The sequence below is a fragment of the Wasmannia auropunctata genome, unplaced genomic scaffold, assembly GCF_000956235.1.
Source record: "Wasmannia auropunctata unplaced genomic scaffold, wasmannia.A_1.0 LD335980.1, whole genome shotgun sequence".
Lineage (NCBI taxonomy): Eukaryota > Metazoa > Arthropoda > Insecta > Hymenoptera > Formicidae > Wasmannia > Wasmannia auropunctata.
In genome coordinates, this window is record NW_012026910.1 from 241,641 (window position 1) to 256,853 (window position 15,213).

General features: G+C 43.4%; 2 protein-coding genes across 3 annotated transcripts; both read right to left on the reverse strand.

Annotated features, from left to right (window-relative positions):
• Positions 1-521: 521 nt before the first annotated feature.
• On the reverse strand, positions 522-5,514 carry LOC105454624 (putative sodium-coupled neutral amino acid transporter 11). 2 transcript variants are annotated; one of them, XM_011697357.1, is made up of 7 exons: positions 5,296-5,514; positions 3,733-3,786; positions 2,713-2,806; positions 2,362-2,571; positions 1,773-2,025; positions 1,325-1,673; positions 522-1,222 (listed from the first exon to the last, which is right to left on the reverse strand). In XM_011697357.1, the coding sequence occupies exons 1-7, from the start codon at positions 5,365-5,367 to the stop codon at positions 767-769; spliced, it is 1,488 nt and encodes a 495-aa protein (XP_011695659.1). In that variant the 5' UTR covers positions 5,368-5,514; the 3' UTR covers positions 522-766. The 2 variants fall into 2 exon arrangements, with proteins under 2 accessions (XP_011695659.1, XP_011695660.1); XM_011697358.1 differs by lacking the exon at positions 3,733-3,786.
• An 856-nt stretch (positions 5,515-6,370) lies between these two features.
• On the reverse strand, positions 6,371-14,646 carry LOC105454625 (mitogen-activated protein kinase kinase kinase 7). Its single transcript, XM_011697359.1, has 9 exons — positions 14,378-14,646; positions 13,563-13,788; positions 13,360-13,477; positions 12,939-13,268; positions 12,620-12,732; positions 12,081-12,502; positions 11,677-11,773; positions 8,579-8,832; positions 6,371-8,399 (listed from the first exon to the last, which is right to left on the reverse strand). Exons 1-9 carry the CDS (start codon positions 14,471-14,473, stop codon positions 8,241-8,243), a joined length of 1,815 nt encoding a protein of 604 aa, XP_011695661.1. The 5' UTR covers positions 14,474-14,646; the 3' UTR covers positions 6,371-8,240.
• Positions 14,647-15,213: the final 567 nt, after the last annotated feature.

Below are 15,213 nucleotides of genomic sequence, written 5' to 3' on the forward strand. Positions count from 1 at the left end.
TTTTTTTGGATTTCTCGCCCGTAAACGGAATCCCATATTGCATTAATTTTATATTGCGATAATGCGTTTAAAATATGCTTTTCCAATTATATCGTGTCGATATCGTAAAATGGAATATTGGAGGGAATAGTATTATCCAACACAAATTAACATTAATTAAATATTAATTAAACATTCCCGATCCTCAAGGTAAACATGCAATCGCGTCCCCTTTTTTTTCTATAAGTTTACATCCCACATATTTAATATTAATGTTTGTAGAACATAAAATGTTTTCACAATGTGAGATCTATCAATTAGGAATAGAATAGTGCAATCGCAATTCCTTTTGAATCTGATTTGTAAATGGTTTGCGCGGTTTTATTTTTATTCTTTTGTATAACACACTCGACACGGTATTAGTCTCTCATTGGAATGATATATTTTTTTATAGATAAAATTCTGCTTTATCTGATCTTGTAAAAATTTTTAACCCTTTTTCCCCCGTAAGTTTGTGGTACATAGAATTTCACGTTTTGGGATTTCGTATATTGAATATATTATGTCAAAATGTGGAATATTGATTAACCAATATCAAACTTTGATTTCTTGATTTGATATACTGTTATACATATACATATGTATTATACATGCTGTTTATTTTATTTATCTCTTTTGCAATTCAAATGACGCCTGCGTTATTTGTTCCATGATATTAATCACTATACTTTCATTCGACAATTTGGTGGACTAACAACTAAAGATTTACCGTGCTCGCCCGTTAAATTTAGATCCCACGCTCGGTGTTGGTGAGGACGAAGTTGTCGGTCGACACCGTTGTCGCGCCGAGATGCAGCGTCGAATTGCTAACGCAATACGGCATTATCTTGCCGTGAAAGCAGGTACCAGATGAATTGCTGTTGATTACGATCAGCAGGAGGCCGGAGATGGCGGCCAGAATACCGGCGGTCATCAGGCCGAGTGCCGGAAGCTTCTTGGACGAGAGGATCGGTCCCTCCTCGAGCTTGAGGTAGCAGAGACCAGGTAGAACATAGGCGAGCGGCACCGCGGCTAGGATGCCGTTCAACTCGAGGACCACGCCGAGGCAGTCCGTCAACATGGAGATTAAGTATGCCAAGGTTACTATCGTCAAGGTGATTATCAGGTACTTGCGGTCCGAATTAGGCACATAAGCCTCGTGTCCCTCCAATTCGTCCGTGCCTTTGATCGCCGTCATGAATACCTGAAGCGACAATTAAATCGCGATCGTGTGATATAATTCTCGCAAATGCGATCTCGATCTGTGCTTATAACTATACGTATACGAGGATAAGCGAGGTATTACCTCGCGCGTAACGAAGCACTCGATCGGGAAGGTGAGCAGTATGGTGCCGCTGAACATGACCCTGGCGAGATTCATCAGATCGTCATCCCAGCAGTAATTCTCCATGAGATCGCCCTGAACGTACGACGTGAAGGTCGCGTAGCCGGCGATCCCGAAGGCCGCGGCGATCAAGAAAGACGTGAAGAGGGACCAGTGTGTCACCATGTCCCACTTCTGCTGGGTCGCTCTCTCAATCGAGCCGTAAATCAGGAAGGTGTTGTGATGGCACATGAAGGCGAACGCCATTATACCGACGGACGGGACGACCCCCGGGAAATTGGCGAATCTCCAGCTGTCCTTCTGACTCGGACTGCAATCAATCACGCCTATGATTACACATAGTGACTTTTTTTACAGGGGATATCAGCGAACCCTTCCCCCGCGAACTACAGACGAAATTCTCGCTTACACCATGGCGGACATCGAGTCCATCCGGATGAAGATGGCGATGAGAATGAACCCGACGCAGACTAGAGAGAGGAAGGAGATTTTCGCTAATCGCGCGACGTTCCTGTACAGACAAAGCGGGATGGTGACGCAGAGGGTCGCCAAGAGGATGACGACTTGTCGATGAGCGAGAATGTTTGTCTCGTCCATCCCTGTCACTCTTATCAGGACTTTGGTCACCGTATCACCGACGACGACGTTGTATGAAACCATTGCTGCAACGTTAATAACAGCACTTCACGCGCGTTGATTACAGGCTAATATATGATCGTTGTGAAAGTCGACGTAGATAGATAGACGTCTAAATATCACATTTATTTATTAATTGTTACTTATTAAACGTTTTGTTTCTAAATTTTCTGGAGTGAGTTTTCACTCCTGTGGAGAGAATTTTCACTCCTTTGGAGTGAATTTTCAATTCTTTTGAATGAATCTCAGTCCAAATGAATGAAAATACTGCCACTCGAATGCAGGCCGAGTGGCAGCATTTTCACTCCAGAAAATTTAGAGATAATTTTATATTTATTTTTCCAAGCTGCTAACGTACGTACCTATAAACGGATACACGAATTGCAATGCCGTGAGAATATAGAAGCCGGTACGACCGAAACTCGCTCGCATCAGGCCCTGGTAGCTCATCTCACCGCAAATGTGTCCGCTCCGCACCATGAGAATTAACGAGTAGTCGGTCAACGCCGCTACTAAAATTAACAGTGCAATGCCGAGACCGAAGCCGGCTTGATGCAGAGCGTACGGTATTCCTGAAAAATTTACATCAACAGTCGACATCATATTTCGGGTTTCGCAGAATAGAATATTCAAGAGGATTCCTTTTTTTCTCTTCTCCTTCTTTCTGACGCTAATTAGCGACGTCAGAATTACAGATGATCTTTCGTATTTACCGATGACACCGCTACCGATGATAGAATTGATGAAATTGAAACTCGCGAGCGGCAGGCTGCTGAATTTGCCGGCCTTCTCTTCCTCCTCCTCCTCCTACAATACGTCGTCGGCGTTATAGCACAAGTGCCTTTTTGCAGTGATAAGCGCGCGGAAAGGGAGCGTTAGCACGTTCAGCGTGTTTAGCGTTGTAAATGTTAATTAGACGTCACATTGCGTATTCTCTTGCTCGTACCCGTGAATATTCTACGAGCGTTCGTACATTTTGCATGCTGATGAATATTAATGGCTGCACGAGCGGGTAGCGAAAAAGCCGTTCCGCGAGAGAGGCCGGTTTCGTGTAATAAAAATACGCGGGCTGGTGTTGAATTAGCTGGCTAGGCGGTAGCGCTAAACGGTTTATACGCGAGTCACAGCCAACGGAATAATTTGGAGCGATAGCGCGAAAAGCGCGCGCAGCGGAGGAGGGCGGGCGGCGCGATAAAAAGAGCGCGCGCTTAGGCGCCTTCTCGCAAATGAGGTGGCGATAGCGCACGTGCGCTAGGTCGTATAGGCCATCGGCCGTGACAAATTGACGAATTGAGCGTCGAAAGAGTGCATCGCCCCCGTCGGCGGAGGCAACGCTTTACGCGGGACTGATCGATAGCCCAATATCAGCGAGGCTACTTGGCGAGTTTCTGCCGCATGTCAATTAATCCGCTTGTTATGTTCGCGGCGATTTGTAAGTCTATGGTTGCGTTCCGCAAAGCGCATCATGCGCAAGATTTATCTTTTTATCTTTGTTTAACATTTGGTGAACAACAAGGATACCATGATACATCATGCGCATGATGCGCTTTGCGGAACGCAGCCTATATCGCGCATAGCTTCGCAAATTGAAACGTGATGAAGCTGCCTCCGCGGCGATTAAATCGCTTCGTCGCTTCAATAATAAGGGGGGGGGGGAGGGAATGGGAACGGGCGGGGTGAAGGGAAGGGGCGAAATAGCTCATTTCTGCAGTTAATAGGTATGCAGCTCTTACCCCGACTAATCGTCTCATGTCATCGTAGGACTCTTCCGATGCGATGCTGCCGACCTGTCGAATTTCCGAAACAATGCGTCAGTCAGTAACGATAATCGCGGTGTGCGGCATGGCGCGGTTCTCGAAATCCGTATATCCGATCATTCCTCTTTTCTTCGCACGCGCATCGAGAGAAAAGAACCCCCAACGCGCTCTCCCTCCTCTCGTCCGTCGCTTGCCAACTTTCCCCTCGTGGGTGCTCGTGCACCCATACGAGTACCCTTTATTGGCAGTCCCAGACGGATGTGACAGCTCTTTGCGAAAGAAAGAACCGGCGCGGCGCGGCGGCGGCGCGGGAGAAATCACGGCGGCATTGATTGAAACGAGCGTATCGGGCGAAATGTCATCGCGGAAATTTCTCACCGCGGATGGAATTGTTAAGAGACCGCGTTTCTCCCTCTCTTTCTCTCCTCCTCCTCCTCCTCCTCCTCCCTCCCCCTCCTTCCAAGACGACGGAAACTTAACAATCTCGAAGATATCGGAGCTGGCTCGATCGCGGAGGAGAGGATCCGTAATTGCGCGTTTCTGCGGTTCGGCTCGCGCGATTACACGCCGGAGGGAATCGCGCGATGGAGATTGCGACTTTCCTGCGCTTAAAATCGCGGGATTAAGAGCGGATGGAATTAATGAGGTATAGGCGAAAGTGGCGTATACAGTGACTTTCTCGTACACCTTTTATGCCCGGCTGAAGAGGATAACTCCGGCGATTCTCCGGCGCGTCGTTCGCGAAATTGCTTTGCAAATCACGCAACGGGGTTGCTCGATAGCTGTGCGCGACGGCTATCTGCTTATATAGTGCTTGGTAGCATCCGGCGGAGATCCCGAGAGATTCGCTTGTTTTCTAAACAAAATTTTCTCTAGTACGCAAAAAGAGTATCATGCGGTAGAAATTACGTGAAGAACGTATTCTTTTTTTACACTTTGCTTTGTAGCATATGTTACTATGAAAATTGACGATTAATTATTTTTACTTCGATTAGCAGAAATTTTAATGCTCATTTATCTTGCCGAAAATAATGTAGGTACTTTAAAACGTGTCACGAACATATAACAAACTCACAATAATGATTTGCACCAACAATTGATTTTTTACTACGTCTAAAAAAAATCGATATTATAGTTACATTTGTTACAAAATGTTTAATTTTCGTAAAAGCAACCGCACTTACAGGTTGTAAAACTTCTCCTTTACTTTAGCGAAACTGGAATGTTTTAAAGTATTTGAATAATTACACAATAAATCTTTTTGTGTAATATATTCTGGAATTCTAAGAATCTTTCATTTTTTCCTTTTCTTATTTCCTTCGCGTATAGTAAATCTCGATAAGAGGAAAAAAAATGTTAGAAAAAGAGAATATATAGAAAGGAAACGCGAGACGTTTAATCCGCATGTCACTTCACCGGCAGAGATTTTGTTCGCTCCGAGGAATGAGAAAAAAAAACGGAATCGGGACATGGTTCGGTCGACGTGGTGAGGCACGTCCTGTACCGCTGAGCAGAATGAACTAGAGACGGCTTACTCACGTCCTCGAAGTTTTTTCTCGCGTCCAGGATGTAGCTCTTCTCGTTGACATCGTCGGACGCGGCGTGGGCCATCCCGATCGCGCGATCAGGATCCTCTCGCGATGAAGGCGGATCCTAACTCTATAAACGGGAGAAATGATAGCGCGAAAAAAACGTGCGAAACTTAAAGGGAAGGAACGAGGCTCGCGGGGAGGTCCGTAGACGTCTGAAGTTCCAGCCTATCTTCTGCCCCTTCTTCAGCTTCTCGCTTCTCGTCTTTCCCCGCTGGCTTCCGTTCTCCCTCTCTTACACACCCGATTCGCTCCCCTTAGTCCCTCCGTTCGCTCACGCACGCGCGTACATATATTTTCGCCAATTTCTCTCTTCCTCTCCATCGGCGGGGAGGGGGTCTCTATCGCACCCCGTCATTCTCCCCATTTTTCATCCTCTTTCCTTTTTATTCTCGCGTAAACCGGGAATCGCCCGGTCCCGCGTTCTCCTCGTCTATCCAATGCACACCCACGTATTTGCGCACCCCCTCGCACCCTCCCTTCCGTCCCTCTTCTCATTCATCTATCTCATCCCACCCCCGCAGTCTGCCTGCTTTCTCCCTCCGGTTAATCGGTCGCGTCCTATTTCCTTTCTATCTCCCTTCGTACTTTCCCTTCGTCGAGATATCGGAAGCGCGGGAACGACTGGCAGCCGAGTTTATTGATTTCCTGGCGTATATCTTCCTCGTCGACGATTCCAATCCCAGTTCGGAGCTTTCGTTCTGCGTGCAGGTCTCGTCCTGCGTTTTTGTGCGAGACACGCGAGATACGTGAGCCGCGCGCGCGCGAGCCTCCACACCACAGATCGTTACTATACGCGCGGATGTGTAGCGTATAGGTTCGACACCCCCCGAAGGAGCGGATCCGATGACAGAGATCGGATATTTTCCATAGTATAACAACCTCACCGTTGGTAGGCTATCAATCTTGTAAATTATGATCAAATGAGACGTTCTTCTAAGTTTTTTTTTTTTTTCTAGCAGTAGCGCTCCGTGCAGGCATATATATATATACATATAGACAAAAAAATTTCGAGAACATGTCAGTAAATCTCACGGCAGCTTTCAGAGTTATATTTACAATTCTATATTACATTTTGCACATGTTTGAAACAACAATTGCACATCACAGATTCTCGGGAGAGAATCTGTCGAGAAACTTCCGCAGAGCGTGTAATCAATTGATTGCTCGTTAGTTCGAGACCGCTGTCGAGACAACGTACGAGGATAGTTTTAAGCTCTCTCGGTTACATTTTATATATTTAACATAGGAACAGAAACGAGAGCTGCGAGCTTCGGTCGCTGCCAAGTGTTAACATACACGCTAGCTCCTATCATTTCCAGTATTAATTTCTATGAAAAGATAGCCCGCTGTAACCGCTATCGACATATGTGCATTCCTCCCGTATCTTAAGTCTAACGAGGCGCGTTTCATGCGCTCAATTCCGTTTAAAATATTTTCGACATATATCTCGCGTGAATTTATTCCAGATATCGCATTTAGATTGCTAAATTAGATCGGAAACACTAATATGCTTCAATATATATATATGATTAATGCACTGACTTAACTAAGTGTCTTTATTTTGTTAGACCTATCATTGCAGAGAAATCAAACTCACAGTTAGGCGAGACACAAAATATTTACATGAACAATCACATATTAGCAAAGCGAGAAATTAAAAAAAAAATATTTAATCTCTTGTAACACAATGGGCTAAAAGTAACAAAGACGTGAACTGTATTTTTGACACACGGTTAACTCAACCAGATAGTCGAACATACAATATATATCGTACAATAATGAAAATGTGCAGTATTTCATTATACATTTCGAAATTGAGGCTCGAAAACATCTTCACACTACTGTGCGATGTGCCATGCCCGAGCACGTGAATTAAAATTTAACCATTTCTTATTTTTAAAAAATATTATAGCCTCGACATTTTGGTATCGGGAGTTTCACTTTAAAATGATTGCACGAGTTATTAGCACATATTAATTATTGACAAATATCAAGATAGATCTGTGACACTTTGTACACGACGTACATCATACAAAAATAAAATCTAAATGTAATATAAAGGATGATCCGTGTTCGTCGATTATGCTCGTCGATTATTGCTCGATTCGTGTCTTATTCACAATAAAATTTTTTTGCGATTACATCAAGTATTGATAGTAGCAATAGAAAATACTTTTCACTGGCAGAGAATAGTTTAAATGATGAAATCTGCGTGATAGTTTAAAATCTGCGACAATAGTTTAAATAAAAGCTGCGTGTTATATCACACAATGTACATTTTACATGTCAAAATACAAATGAATGATTTGATAAAATATGAATCGAAAGGACTAGATTGCAATTCAATGTTTAACAATGCCTTCGAGGCTTTGCAATCGAAAAAAAAATCTTCTGTGGCATTCTCAATGGTATTGTAGCGCACTTGCATGTTGCTTGGGACGTTTCGTTCACCATTGTATTAATTAAACTCGCACCGCGCACGAGAATGCGCAGAAGACAAAAAAAATATGACTGTGAGAAAAAGAATCTAACCGGAAGGCGTTACTTTAAAAGTGTATATTTGAAATTGCACTTTTCATGTTTCGAAAAATCGGAAGTCGATTGTATAGTTACGACGCGCGTCGTAGATATGTATATATGTAGCGAGTTCGATAAGACCGGAAACGGAAACAATCTTCCGCTATGGGCGACCACTCTGACTCACGTACCCTCACATGCTTCTATCGGTAGTAAGCGACGCGGCGGTGATTTGCATTCGTGCGAAATTGGGTTGGAATCTTAACGTAATTCCATCCTCGTTGCGTATCATCGACCGGTCAATCGAGATGATTGTGTAACATGGCGTAAGTACACTTTTCGTCCAGACCCTCGGACGCATCATGTCGCAGCCTCTCAAGAAAGCCTCGATGGGTCTTGACGGTGAGGTATCACCACCCAACCGTTGTTTCCGGAAACGGCGGGCCCTATCGTCGACGCGGCAGCGGTCCCCCTCTGTTCCTTCATGATCTGCAATTGCCGCGTCAGGTTGCGACACAGTTTCACCAGAGACTCCTGAAAGTCAATCACGTCAATTGTCACGATAATTGTCGAAACTGAAGAACTTCTTAAAGGATTAAAAAAAAAATTTTTTTTTTAAATTTACATCATCAATGGGTCCTCGTCCACTGGATCCAACGCTGCAAGCGAAAGAAGAATTTGCACAAAAAGCAGAAAGAACAAAAAGAGGAAACCTTTTCATCTTCCAGCTTCCGTAACTCCTGCTGCTGCCGGAGACTGTCGAGGCTCAGATTCTTCAACATCTCGTTCTTGTGCTGGCTCAACAACGCTATCTCCGTTTGGACCTTGAGGTACTCCTCGGCTATCTGCTTGTGCTCCTCGAAGATCTCTCGCGAGAGCTTGCACGTGTCGTCGGGCGTGAGAGGCCTCAGGTCGGCATCCAGTAGGCGACAAACGTTGCCCAAGTCTTCGCTCGTGGTGCTGCTACCTACGGCATCCCAAGATTTTATCACGGACGTTGATAATTGCGAGATTATCATCGTGTCTGACTGCAATAAAATACACATTATTAGAAGTATAGTCCTACAAACGTGCAAGCGTAGCCCTAGGTATATCTTTAGAATATTACAAAATCATTTTTGCACTGGCAAACAAGTCGCTCGCGATGGATTCAAGAACCGGCGTCGAATTGGTTTATCTAAACTAGCGCGCGCCTCCAGTTTCTCGCCTCGTCCGCAAACGCAATTCCTCTCAATTCTAAAATACGCTCTTCGAGCAATTCGTTTCGCCTAGAGAATCCGATGAATTGTGTACTAACGCAGTAGGACCCAGCAGCGTTTGAGAGTGTCGGTACCGACGATCTCCGGGTAGTCGTCGCACATGTCGATCATCCAGCAGCCGCCGCTTTCGCGCGGGCCGCAGTTTCACCTCGACGACGTTAACGTCCACGATTATCCTCCGACAACGCGGCCGATCCTGTCGGCATAGTTCCTTCGTTGGGTTTCTCGCGATCAGATTCGGATCCCCGTCCTGGGGAGTAAGCGCGGCCAGCCTCGGAGAGACGGTGATAGAGTGTCGCCGTGGCGACAGCGATACCAGGAATCTCACCAGGGGACGGCTGAATCCTCGTAATCACGGCGGTGTCGCTAACCGCTTGTTCAGTGGAATGGTCCGGGAATGGCCGTGTTAAAAAGGTATATATATATCAATTCCCGGTCGGATCGATCGATGTGCCCTCGATAAAATCGAGCTCGTATTGCGCGCTTGGCGACCTGCGATCGGCGGGAGGTGCTCCTCCGTAGGGAGTCGGCTCTCTACTAAACAAACGTACGTCTATATTGGGGATGCTGACTCAGCCACACCTGCTTCTAAATACTCCCCACCGCCTCGACTTCGTCGAGGAACGTCGCGGAGCGTATATGCGAGCCAAGAACAAAACGCGCTCCGCGGCTTGATTCATCCTCGAGAGAATCTCATGCCTGATTTTTTTATTCTGCCTTGCCGTTGTCTCTTTGTCATCTTCCTCCTCTTTCTCTCTATCTCATCCACCTCTATCCTTTTGCGCACATACTGCCTTGTCCCCTTCTTCTTCTTTTTTTTTTCCTCAACGTTTCTTCCGCTATTTCCACAATCGTCTCTCCTCCTCGCCGTTTCCCTCGCCGACGCGCGCTGACGCGATAGTCGTCCTCTTCTTCGCCGTCGCAACGTGCCAATCAAAAGCGAGTCACACGTCCTACCGATTAGTCGTCAGTTAAATTTAGTGCACGCGCACATCACGGCTGCTATTGCGGCTACACGGGCCCTTTGCCAGGATACCACCACCGGCGAACTCCGCCGATCGACGAACCCTCGATGAATATAGCATGCCGAGCTCATAACTCGTCCCTTCTCGTCATCCGATCGCGTCTCGGGATTGACCGCAATTAAATTATTTGTACAGCTGTCGTTATATAAAAATATATGCTCCTGAGAAAACTTGTGTTTCTTGCCACATACAGCAACATATATAAATAAATTTTTACAAGCTTCATGCGCAAAGTTTATTTAAGAGTTATTTATGACTAACAAATATATAACAAAATGTGCATACCACACACAGGCTCAAATATAAATACATAGTAATTGAGAAAAATGGAAAAAATTATTGTAATATTAAACGATGCGATTATCCGGATGATCGCATAAAGAGAATAATTTAATCGTAATTATTGCGTTGAGCTAATAATTGCGATGAATCGCATACGTGGAAACGGATTACGAGCGATATGCGTTAGTCGAGACGCAGACGAGAGACGAAGACGCGATCGTGGAATAAGGCGCCCGGTGAGTCAGCGCGCGGTGCTTAGTATTCTATGCCGAAAATAATCTACTTCGTGTACCACAAAGCGCTACTCTGTAAGCTCAAAATGTGTGCCCGTGTCAGCTCGCCTGAGGCATTGTGTCCATTAAAACGTTTCGCGTTATTCGCATTAATCTCTAACTTCGTGCTTTTTTCATAACTATGCCGAAAGATCAGATAATATACTACATAATGATATAATGAATTAATAGTACTAATGATAGGAAATAATAGGAAAAATATCTTTTTTTCTGTTATTGATCGATTATCATATCTCAAATCAAACTTTCTACGATATTTATAATGTAAATATAATAGCATCTTATGTGCCATATGTATTGTAACATTGCATGCATTCTATATGTTGACCGATTTTTAAAATAAATACATTATATATATATATATATATATATATATATAAAACTCGACATTTCAACTTGTTTCACATTTTTGGCACTGAGAGATGACGCAATCTGATTGTATAGTTAACTCCTGCATTTATTGCCGCATAAGGCATAAAACAGATAATTCTTGCGCTAATGTTTCTGGCAATGTGCCTTCAATGCGACAGAGACAGGTCTCGCATAGACAGCCAGTTTGGTGCCACAGCCTCCTTGCGATCTTTTTTCGGCACTTATTCTGAGAAAAGCTCGGGTACGTATTCGAATACAAGACGCCGTGGAATTCTTTCTGCTTATTTATAAATAAATCGAAATTAAAAGCGATCCTATACGATATCACATTTGGGTATCGCGTATAAAAAAAACAATGTCGATTAAATAAGACAAAAAATATACTTTATACAAGTACATTTCAATATAAAAGTTTGTAGCAAAAATGTAATGCATGACAGTTAGAGTTTAATCACGAAGGTTCTAATTTTTCTATTCAGTATTTTTTTTTTTCATAAAATAACTCTATGTTAATTTATAACTCAACTTATGTAGAAATGCATTCGTATAAGCAAACAAAATTCAAAATACAAACACTTACTTTGGTTATTTTTCTTCGTTTTTTGAACCACTTTGTCTAATCCGGCCATGTTATTTGGAATTTCCCAAGATACGTCAGAGGACAACTCCCAAGCATTCTATAACATATTAAAAAAGCAACGTTATAAAAATTATCTTTAATAGAGATAAATACATTTATATACTTTTAATATTATAGATTTAATAATATAAATAAAGATGTGTGAGATATCGAAGAAAAAGTTATATGTAAACTATATTTCGGTATACACTGCCACTATTGAAAATCTATGATATATGTAACATTAATTAGAGATTTTCAATATTTGCAATATCGAAATATGACCATAAAAGATGTATAAAATAGAAATATACAAATAAAATATAAGCGACACTCAAGATACACAGGACAAGAGAATTACCAACCGGATCACACTCCACGTGCAACGGAGCGAGATTGCAGTTTTTGCTTTGCAATGCGGCGAGCTTGTCGTCGTGTCCCGTCGGCGTCATCGCATTTTGCGAAATCGATGATTTAGCGTGTTCTAAATTACTGTCCACACTCCCATTATTCAATACCGGAACCTCGTCGGGTATTCGTTGAAATCCTAAATTATTTTGCCGCGGCGAGAATTTTGTCGACACTTCGCTGACCAGCGCGGTACGAGGTAATGCAAAGGGCGACGAGTTACTTTCATCGAGACATTCGTTGGCGTTTCCTACAGGCTTTGGAATTGTACAAATAGTGCCGTTCGCAACGGAGCCGTTCATACGAAAATCTAACGTACTGACTATATCTAGCGTATCTTCTCTCGATGTTTCGTTTTCGTCTACATCGTCTTCACTACCTGTAGCAGATATATAACATATATGTATATATACGCGTATACATATATACATATGCAAATGGCTTATAACGATATGTATTATGCAATAATCATACATTAAATATATATTATACGTACTTAAGGAATATTCAACAGGTTCTAAATGGCGACTGAAAAATTCTGATAGCTCAGTCATTATCCTTACTACTTCGTCCATAGAAGGTCTTTCTTCAGGTGCTTTCTGCCAACATCTGTCGAGAAAATTAACAAACATAAGCAATAGATTTCATATATTTCAATAAGTGCATATTTTTTTTATAATTGCATAATTTTGAAACAATCATTCACAATTAGAAATCTGTATGAATTGACTGTGTGACAAATAGCAAACTTAGATTAATAGATTAATAGATTAATGCAACACGTTATTAGCCATGGTCTTTTGCATATTTCTTACCTCGTCATAAGATTTTCAATTGGTTTCGGGCATCCTTCTATCAAAGGAGGTCTTTGTCCTACGTGAACAGCCCACATTATCCTATAGGCCGAAGCACCAATATCATCGAAGGGTTTCTTGCGCGCTAAGACCTCCCACAGGATGATACCCCAACTAAATACATCGCACTTCTCTGTATACCTAGATCCCTCAAACACTTCCGGCGCCATCCACGCTGCCGAGCCTTTATTATTAGTCATATAAGTATTTAAGTCACAGGCTGTGCCGAAGTCACAGATTTTAAGCATCTGTCCACCCATAACTAACAACAGATTGGGTGGCTTTAGGTCTCTGCGGGATAAAGTTCCAGTCAAGTTTACCTCTCAATTCAGTTTCTCGAATGTGAAAGGAGCGATCGGGAGAGCGTTGAATGCTTTCTTACCTGTGTATCAGCGGTTTCGGCTTCATATTATGAAGATAGGCGACACCACGCGCGCACTGGAGGGTCCAACTCATAGCGTGACTGGTAGTATAATGTGGTTGAGGATTGCAATGCAGTACTGCGCACACATAAATACGTAAAGGCTTAACATAACTTGTTCAATCTGCGTAACTAGAAGAAAACAATTTCTTCCTAGACATTACCGTTATACAATGATCCACCCTCCGCATATTCCATCACCAGGCACACCGGATTCTTCGTGCACGCGCCGTACAATTTAACAATATTGGGATGGGCGACTCGGGACAGCTGCCGAACTTCCACAGTGAAGGCTTTCCTCTCTCCTTCCGAATTTATGTGTTTCACGGCAACATCCTGCCCTCTCCACTTTCCTTTCCACACAACCCCGAAGGATCCCTTGCCGACTACCTATGTGATCAAGCAAAGACCAAGAATAAATCAGCGAGATTCTCAGCCAGAATGTTGTTTTCATCTTGCATATCAGAACTCTGAGTTTGCATGGCGAAACTTGTATGTTAAAGAAGAGGCGTCATCTGATCTACTCTCTTTTTTATATATATATAAAAATGTAAACGACTTGGAATCATATTCTGATTATCGACTTGATTCAACCGGCAGAATCATCTACAACAAAACTTCCAGCTGTTTCGTCGTTCCTGATCTAATCTTTCTTTCCACGTATCAAACGGCAAGGAATTGACAATTCTATTCACATTGACAGAACGTTACAGGCGCTACTTAAAAAGTTAATCGCAGCTTGGTCGACGAAATCGTCGAAATCATCTTGTATTCCCTTGTGTATGAACGATCGTTTCTCCCTCGTTTTTTGAGGTTATCCTGCCGAGATCGAATGCTCCGTAGGGGGAACGAAAGCGAAACAGGCCTCGGGCTGTGTGAATCAATTGTTCGGGACGACGTTAAACATGTGAGGAGCGTCCGACGAGCGTTCGCGAAGCGCGAATCGAGAAAATGCAAGGGCCGAGAGGAGAAGAACTACCTGCTCCGTTTCGATCTCATTATAATCGATTTCCTCAACGAACTGCTGCTGATGGCCGGTCATCTCTCTGCTCGCCATCGCACACAGTCGACACATTATTTTCTCATTACGTGAGAATAGTCATCGGCATTATTTTCCAGGGCACGTTCGATCAACGTCGCGAGGCGCGCGCGCGCGCGCGAGTGTGTGTGTTTACTCTCTCGAATTGGCTTCAAACAACCTCGCGAATCGCCATTTCCCGTATCGGGCCGAAGGGCACTGCACGGCTAATCTCGTTGGGACGAGCGAAGCGCCACTGCAGGGAACGGAAGTCGTATGTATTCGCGAGTACCGCTCGGCGTTGCCGAGTGAGAACCGTAGGATGGCGCTCGCGGTACGTTACAAATTCGATACAAGTTTTGTAAACGTGATTGAACGTGATCGCGTTTCGATGCGGCTCACGTTCCGTTTAAAAAAAAATTTTAAGCTCTCCTTTAAGATTCGCGCGTTATGTAAGAAATTCGACGTGACACGAATATTTGGAGCGAAAATAAGGTAAGATTGGACGTGTTTCAAGTTTGTCAGATTTAAATCTCGATCAACTGATTTCGGAGTGTGACGCGTATAATGTATAAGCACTACAAACATACTCCGAAAAGATTTTACATTTAGGCCCATTTTCATAATATATGGTTAACGAAAACGTTATGTTAACTAAAACTTGAAAATTAACTAAAACACACTTTCATAAGTTTATACAGTCAAATAAAACTAAAGGTTACGTGTACATTAGTTGAGTTGGCATCAAGTTAACTTGATATATAGTTAAGTCCTAATCAAACGTATTTCTTGGTAAT

Excerpts from the sequence above, each read along its gene's own strand:
- LOC105454624 (XM_011697357.1), bottom strand. The coding sequence starts at position 5,367 with ATGGCCCACGCCGCGTCCGACGATGTCAACGAGAAGAGCTACATCCTG. Across the intron at positions 2,572-2,712 it reads CATCGGTAGCGGTGTCATCG|GAATACCGTACGCTCTGCAT; the intron begins GTAAATACGAAA and ends TAAATTTTTCAG. Across the intron at positions 1,674-1,772 it reads GACTCGATGTCCGCCATGGT|TCCGAGTCAGAAGGACAGCT; the intron begins GTAAGCGAGAAT and ends GATTGATTGCAG.
- LOC105454625 (XM_011697359.1), bottom strand. The coding sequence starts at position 14,473 with ATGTGTCGACTGTGTGCGATGGCGAGCAGAGAGATGACCGGCCATCAG. Across the intron at positions 11,774-12,080 it reads TGCACGTGGAGTGTGATCCG|AATGCTTGGGAGTTGTCCTC; the intron begins GTTGGTAATTCT and ends AATATGTTATAG. Across the intron at positions 8,400-8,578 it reads GGAAGCTGGAAGATGAAAAG|GAGTCTCTGGTGAAACTGTG; the intron begins GTTTCCTCTTTT and ends ATTGACTTTCAG.